The sequence below is a fragment of the Haplochromis burtoni genome, unplaced genomic scaffold, assembly GCF_018398535.1.
Source record: "Haplochromis burtoni strain Fernald_Lab_line unplaced genomic scaffold, NCSU_Asbu1 Contig_454, whole genome shotgun sequence".
In the NCBI taxonomy this organism is placed as follows: Eukaryota; Metazoa; Chordata; class Actinopteri; order Cichliformes; family Cichlidae; genus Haplochromis; species Haplochromis burtoni.
Window position 1 is genome coordinate 158,912 of NW_024582815.1, and position 8,040 is coordinate 166,951.

The following is an 8,040-nucleotide window of genomic DNA, read 5'->3' on the forward strand; positions in this document are numbered from 1 at the left end:
AGCCTCCTCTGCACCCTGGTGACATACCCCTACTCCAAGGCCCTGCATGTGTGGGTGGTTGTGGTGGAGCGGGAAGAGGTTTCCTAACTATAACTAATTACTTTTTCAAAGTAATTTGCCCAACACTTTGCAATAAATACTATAATATGATATGATGTATAAAGGTATTAATGTAGAAAGAAATTGTTTTCTGACAACATTAGATTTGGCTGGAATTGAGAATTATTCTTGCAACTTATTGAAAGTTGTGTCCATCCATCCATTCATCATCTTCCACTTATCCAGTCAAGGATACTGTATCCCAACTGCAAATCTGTAACAGGGGTTAAATTGTGTACAGTTTAAAAAGAAGTTCTTTAGGTTCTTTGTACTTACCATTTTCAGTTTTAAAGAAAATTAATATTACACAGTACTTAGACTTAATTTGAGCAGTTTTATCTCACTACTGAAAGTAGTGTGTATAGTAGTAGGATATTGCAGGGTCTTCACCTTACAACATAAAGTGCCTTGAGGCAACTGCTGTTGTCGCCCCAAGGCAGGTCTGCCATCGCGCTTGCTTTTTCTAGTCACAGGTCAAAAGAAGTTCAGTTCATAGAGTGATGCAATCGTGCATCTGAGAAACGGTAGAAAGTTCAAGCTCGTTTGCACAGTTTTCTGAAAAGAACAATTTGTGAACTTATGAATTTGTGCTTATTTGTGTCGACTGCTGCCATCATGAGAACAGTTTAACTCTGACAGCTGAGAATAAAGGCAAAGCTTTGAAGTATCATTTAAGCCTCACCTATACCGATCTAGATAATGACTCAAAAATGTTGAATGTGGATAAATGTGACGGAAAGCTTCCTTTTCTGGGCTCCCCTCTTAGCCTATCATGAAGGGCTCTCTGGGAAAGTTTACATTTATTTCTCTCTACATGTCTCTCTTAGGTCTTGTAGCCAGGTTGAGATATCCTGTTGGAAAACAAGACAAATCAGCTCCATCCACTGCTGGCTTCAGCTATGGTGAGTCTTTACGATGAACTGTGTATCTTTAAACAAATAATGCTCTTTCTTTTTTACCCTTTTTGCTCTTTATTGAACTAACATTAAAAATTAACCATTGCTTGATTGATGCTAGCTTGAGTACAGACTAGAGTTTACTCAAGAACGACAAATATCATGAACAATGTCTTGGTAGGAGTTATCGTGTGCTCTTGTAATGTTTGACATTTTTTCCTTTCAGAAAAGTGGGAGATTGACCCCAATGAACTAACCTTCATGAAGGAGCTGGGCTGCGGTCAGTTTGGAGTAGTGAGGCTCGGCAAGTGGAGAGCTCAACACAAAGTGGCCATCAAGGCGTTAAAGGAGGGAGCCATGTATGAGGAAGACTTCATTGAGGAGGCCAAGGTTATGATGTAAGTAAGGAAAAGGCCAAAGTCATACTGGATGAGGAAATGGTGTGAGAAAGAGGGATTTTTGCAGGTCTATTCAAAAACAGCACAGATGAAGTCGTCCTTCACCTGTTCTACCACCTGGTGGAGTTTAAAAAGTCCTACAGCAATATTTCACCTACACCTTATCTATGTGCCTCCATAGTTTAGGTTTACAAATTCACCTCATAAGTGAAAGATTCCAGAACAAGTAGAGAAATGATGAAGCAATCAAATATGACAAAGGAGGAACTGAAATCTGTAACCGACTCTTCACATTTGAGCCTCTTTGACCAATAAATATTTGAAACTGCTGCTTGGAAAATGTCATTTCCATTTAACAAAACCAACTCCCGTCTCCAGGAAACTGTCCCACCCCAAACTGGTACAGTTGTATGGGGTGTGCAGCCAGCAGCGGCCAATCTACATTGTCACGGAGTTCATGGAGCAGGGCTGCCTGTTGAACTACCTCAGGCAGCGGCGGGGCAGCTTTAACCAGGGGTGCTTGCTGAGTATCTGTTTGGATGTCTGCGAGGGCATGGCACACCTGGAAGCCAATGGCTTCATCCACAGGGACTTGGTAACTTCAAGCTTGGCTTATCGTTGGGAAACTGTTAAATCCATCACTAAGTAAATTGAGCTGCTAAGTACTTTTAGTCATATGTTTTGATTCCATCCTCTTCTGTTGTTCTTCGTTTTCTAAAGGCAGCCAGAAACTGTCTGGTAAACGACTCTCTAGTGGTGAAAGTGTCTGACTTTGGCATGACCAGGTACAAGTTTCCCTCCAGTTATAAATGACTCGCATCAAGTCAGCAGATAGAAAATAAAAGCGTCTGATATCACTAAATGGTTTAAATGCAGATACGTGTTAGATGATCAGTACACCAGCTCATCAGGCGCCAAGTTCCCTGTGAAGTGGTCACCTCCTGAAGTCTTTAACTTTTGCAAATACAGCAGCAAGTCGGACGTCTGGTCATACGGTGAGCTGGAACATTTTTCCACTTAGTTTAACAGACAGAAATTGTCTCAGCACTCATAAAAAAAATCGCCTCTCTGTGTTTGGGTCTCCAGGTGTGTTGATGTGGGAGGTCTTCACAGAGGGTCGGATGCCATTTGAGCAAAGCCCCAACCATGAGGTGGTGACATTAGTTACACAGGGTCATCGCCTGTACAGGCCCAAAATGGCCAAGCCTGCCATCTATGACACCATGCAGATGTGTTGGTATGAGGTGAGTAAAAAATGGGAAGTAAATTCTTCATATGAGGCTCGTTTCTTATAATTTTTTATTTTTTAAATGTATTTTTTAGCTGTTATTTTTATATTGATAGTATGCCCCCCTTTAGACTCACCACTGTTCACTTCCATGTAAAATAGGATGTCTGTCATCAGCCTTCAGCAAGCTGTATAATTTAAACATGATATCAGACCATGTTAAAGGTTCTTCTGCATATTTTTATACAACATCTGAAAGCTTACTGCAGATTTTTCTCTTCGTAAAACAAACGGTGGTGGATGGAGTAACGGCTCCGCCTTTTTGCACTTCCGGTGTGTAAACAGACTCCGGCTCCACGTTAAACTGTGGCAGTGTCATCATCGCTGCTGTTGTGTTATGAGTGTTAATGTTTAAAGCTGGAGGCTGTGTGGGCTTAATGTTGTCAAATTTTTTATTCACACATTGCTCTGAAATACGTTTGTATTGCAGGTCTGTTTTTAGTCACGAATGTGGGTGAAACACTCACGTTTCCATGGTGACAATGGCATGCTACCAAGCCTTGCCCTAAACGAAGCATCAAAACAAAGATTTAGTGCTTAGAATTTTTTATAATCATCTTACTCTGTGAATAGTTGCAGCTCTAGATTACAATAACACTTTACCTTGGAACACATTGCATGAAACACAAAAATCATAATGCGATAATTTGTTTTGTTTTGCTTTTTGACCTCTATTGACCTCTTTAGCTCAGCTGATTCTAACAGTGGTTTACTAATGGAGAAGTAGGAGCGCCTCGTTGCCCTGGGATTATGTGTCAATCATTGTTATTAAAATATACAACAACGCAAACATGAATGACTAGAACAAGAAAAACTCCCAAATTTTTTTTAACTGAGTTTTTTGGTACATGCACAAAAGCTGAACATTGACTCATTTAAAAATGCTTTTTCATATGGATAATTGGAAATGTCTCGTGATACGAGAACCCATCCTCTTACATGATATAAACATGTAAAAGTCCTGTATTCAAATATCTTTTGTCTTTTCTCTCTCTCTGCAGAGGACAGAGGACCGTCCCTCATTCGCCAATCTTTGCGTAATGATCTCCGAAGCTCTGGAGGACGACGAGGCAACTCCAAACTGACCAATCAGCTGCTCACACCCTCCATGGCTGCCATTCAGGAGCCACATCTAAAATGCCATGCAATGGGGCTTTATTGTGATTGGAATGGACCGATGAACTAAATGGGGAGGAAGGACCAATCGTACCAGTTCTAAACTCATTCTCCGCTCACTAAATCACATCAGCTCACAGCCATGAAGACCTGCACCAGCAGTACTAAAGACAAAAGTTCACATCACATGTTGGTGGTATTTCAAGATGACTCACAGGGATGAACTGACAGCAACAATGAAGACACATAACGACAGGCTCTGCATGTACGATGCATTATTTGCTGACATGTTTCCTCCCACTCAGACACGAACAGGAAGCCGTTTGGTCAGAGACCTGTCAGCAAGAAAAAGCCACTGAAAGTTTTTTTTTTTCAAGCTCAAGTTTCCATTAACTTTATACTCATTTGTGTTGCTCTGAAATCCATCAGGTCTACAGCAACCCATCTAGTGTCAATGTTGGGTTTGTTCTGACCCATGCTAAATAAACAAACTTTTCAAATAGTGAATCTCATTATATTTGTTCTGGTATAAGCTTTTCCATTGTTTCCTAAATAAAATAGTGGATTCTAATGAAACCCTGACCCTAACAGTAGAGGGGTCACCATTGAACTAACCTTTTAAAGTCAAAATATGGAACGTTTGCTTTATAAAAACTGCTCTCCCAAGTCTTTGAAATTCAAATCACAGGATTGTGTTTCGTGTTGGGGCTCAGGTTGGGGTGATGATGACTGATGACCTAGACCTCACAGAGTTAAGGGAGTTACCCGTGTGTGCTCTTTATGTTGTGTACTTCCCCATCACCTCCCACACATAATATGTATAATGCAATGCATAATATTAGAGTACTGTAGAAAATAAATAAATAAATAAATAATTGTGTTACTTTTACAACTAAAAAATATAATAAAAGTTATACCATGTCAACATGCTGCAAGGTCAGTTTTCATTCTGTGATAACAAACATTGTATTTAGACATTTAGACTTTGACACAAGTTTGACATCAACGTCTTCAGAATAACATTGATGACAAATTGCTGACAGTGCATACTCTTCTCATAATAAAACTGCTGAACTACTCCATATTATTCGTATTTACGCAACCGAGGAAGCGTTCCACAGCCATTTTCACGTGGCAGGAGTTTCAGTGATAATCTTGAGAGTGGTAAGTTAAGTCTTCTTGCTGATTATTCAGTGTATTTGTCCTTTTTTAATATTGTGTGTGTATTACATTTAAAATGTAATCTTTAATCCTCTTGAATTTTTGCAGCTTTTTATATTTATGTGGACAAAGAATGAAATCATTCACCAATGCTAGAGAATTATATTTCAAAGCATTTACAAACTTTTGTGACGGCATTTTAGCTCATTGTCATGGTCGCCAAAGAATGAATGAGAAATGCAAAATCAGAACAAAGTATTTTATGGGTATAAATATTTAACTATTAAATATATAAAAATTTAACTTAAGGTAAATCATATACATGTAATGTTAAAATGCATATATACTTCAAATTATCATTCAAATGAAAATGTATTAAATTGAACACTGATGAAGTTGGTCTGAACAAAGAATTTACCTAATTAGAATATGTTGAACAGGAACAGATTATTAGTGTTTTGAAAACAACACATTCGGATGACAGATGAATATTTAATATTTATGAAGAAACATGAACTGACTTGAGGTGGTGTTTGTAGGCTGTATGCTCGCTATGTGACTTCCACCTAAATACTAAGAAAGTAACTGAGCATTGAGCGTCTCCATTAGTTACAGTTGCTATGCTTGTCAACATTTGAATCGTGGACTATTTATATATACTATTTATATAGTGCTTTTAAACACAGACATTCAACTTTCATGAAAAAGAAACTAGCCAATTTTGAAAGTGATGGCAGAAACACTTTGTAAAAATGTTGGGACAGGAGCAAAAATAAATCCTGGAAAAGTAAGTGGAAAATGAAACCGTAGCAGAAGCGTTTTGCAAATAATAAGATTAACTGGCAGCAAGTCAGTAACATGTTCGGGTATAAAAACATAAGCTTAGAGAGGCAGTGCTTCAGAGTAGTTCACCAATCTACAAAAAAGTAACTCTACAAAGTGTGGACAGTTTTCCTCATCTGAACATTGCCAAGACTTTAAATACCTCATCATGTATAGTGCAAAATATCAAAAGATTCAGAGAATCTGGAGAAATCTCTCTGCAGAAGGGAGAAGGCTGAAAATCAGTACTGGATGCCTGTGAGCATCGTGCCCTCAGGCGGCACCGCATTAAAGAACAGGCATGAATGTGGCATAGAAATAACTGCATGAGCTCAGGAACATTTTCACAAATCATTTTCTGGTAACACAGGTCAGTGCGCCGACCATAAATGCAAATCTCCTTCATTCAAATATAAACCATATATGATTTTAAAAAAGCCACCATCTTCTCATCTAAAAGGGTCTGAAGCAAAGTGGAAAACTGTTCTGTGGACAATGAATTGAAACTCTATATATAATTTGAAAAACACTGACCCTGTAACCTCTAAAGAGCAGAGAGACCATTCGCCTTGCTATCAGACAGTTCCAAAGCCTACAGCTCTGATGGATACCAATTGGTATCCAGTGATGTATTAGTGCCTATGGAATTGGCAGCTTGCACATCTGGAAAGGCATCAACAATGGTGAAAGATATATACAGGTCAGATAAATATCCACTCCCATTCAGATGTCTTTTTTAGGGAAGGTCTTGCATATTTCAGCAAAAAGGCACATTACATCTATTACAACAGCATGGCTTCACAGTAGAAGAGTCTGGGTGCTGAATTGGCCTGCTTGCAGTCCAGATCTTCTGGGAACTGAAAAGATTTGGAGTATCATAAAATGAAAAATGTGGCAAAGAAGACCCTGGACTGCTGAGCAGCTAAAATCCAACATCAGACAAGACAGTGAGATAACATTACTCTCCCCAAATTCCAATAATTGTTGTCCTCAGTTCGCAGAATTGACAGGGAAGTAAATAAAAGTTTTTTTGAAACATGCTGCTGCCATCAAATTCAAAATGAGTTAATATTTTTTTAATTGTGATTTTCTTTCCCTCTTTAAACATTTGATATGTTTCTATGTTATATTTAGAATAAATCACCAAGTCACTTCGCCAGTTTAGGAATGAAATGACGTAGGACCTTCAAACTGATACCACAGGTGTATCTATTAAAAATCTCGGACGAGTTTGAATCTCATTGACCTTGATGTCACAGTATCAGAGGTGAGAGTAAGTTTTCTGAAACTCTTGTGAAAGCGATAAGGTGACAAAAGATGTTGAAATTGTTACCACAGGTGTGTCTACTGGTGCTTTATAAGCCACCTGTAACCACATATTAAAACAGTACCTTATTCTATGCAAGTAGGCAGTATACTTTAGAATGTTTTCTGCCAGCAATGAATGACTTAATATCCGTCATCATAACTGTTTATTTCACTTGCTTACACCACCCTTCAACTTCTTTTTAAGCCAAAGCACACTCTCTGAGAAAGACCTACTGTGTACTTACAGGCCTTCCAAGAAAGGAAGGCCTGTAAGTACACAGTCTGCAAATGCAGAGAATTAGAATCACAATGGCTCATTAAATGCAAGGTCACTGCAGCTTGATGTTATCGTTTCCACTTATGCAACCCTGGTACATATCTGTTGTAGAATCAAGACCTCCTGTTGTCATTATGTGTAGGCTAGCATTACTCCTCTACATAGGTTGTTCAGTCTTGTCCAAAAAATTTTAAGGTGTATTGCTGATGAGTTTTTTTGTTTTTTCATCTGACCACAGGACACATCTCAGTTGAGGATGTCATCAATACAAACCTGTTTCCTGTCCATCCCTGCCCTGCTCTTCCTAGTCCTTCCAATAGATCCCACTTTAGCTGAAGTGGTCACATCAGTATCAATCTGTAAACAATTTCTTCTTGAGGAAACTCCCCCTCAGGTCCCTGGTGTCTTGGAAAGTGGAAATATCCTGAACCAGAACCAGTACAAGCCTATTTGCCAGACTTATAAGAACAAGAGAAGGTTTTTAACTCTCTATGACATCAAGAACAAGATTCCAGTATTTTCTGCATACAAGTACATTGGAGACGTAGAAATAAAGCGACCCCGCAGTCATTGGCAGATAGAGCCACAGGTAGGTCTCACAGACTGTAAATCAAACTTTTATTTATATCTTACAATGTGCTACTGTACAGGGTGGGCCATTTATATGGATACACC

The 8,040-nt window shown here is 38.8% G+C and overlaps 1 protein-coding gene across 1 annotated transcript in view; it reads left to right on the top strand.

Moving 5' to 3' along the window:
- tec (tec protein tyrosine kinase) overlaps positions 1 to 5,248 on the top strand; it is a 27,344-nt gene extending 22,096 nt beyond the window's left edge. Inside the window, exons 12-18 of the mRNA XM_005949682.3 lie at positions 927 to 1,001; positions 1,222 to 1,393; positions 1,772 to 1,988; positions 2,114 to 2,178; positions 2,270 to 2,388; positions 2,480 to 2,637; positions 3,683 to 5,248. Coding sequence (XP_005949744.1) covers positions 927 to 1,001; positions 1,222 to 1,393; positions 1,772 to 1,988; positions 2,114 to 2,178; positions 2,270 to 2,388; positions 2,480 to 2,637; positions 3,683 to 3,766 — 890 coding nt within the window. The 3' untranslated portion in view covers positions 3,767 to 5,248. The remainder of the gene's footprint in view (positions 1 to 926; positions 1,002 to 1,221; positions 1,394 to 1,771; positions 1,989 to 2,113; positions 2,179 to 2,269; positions 2,389 to 2,479; positions 2,638 to 3,682) is intronic.
- Positions 5,249 to 8,040: the final 2,792 nt, after the last annotated feature.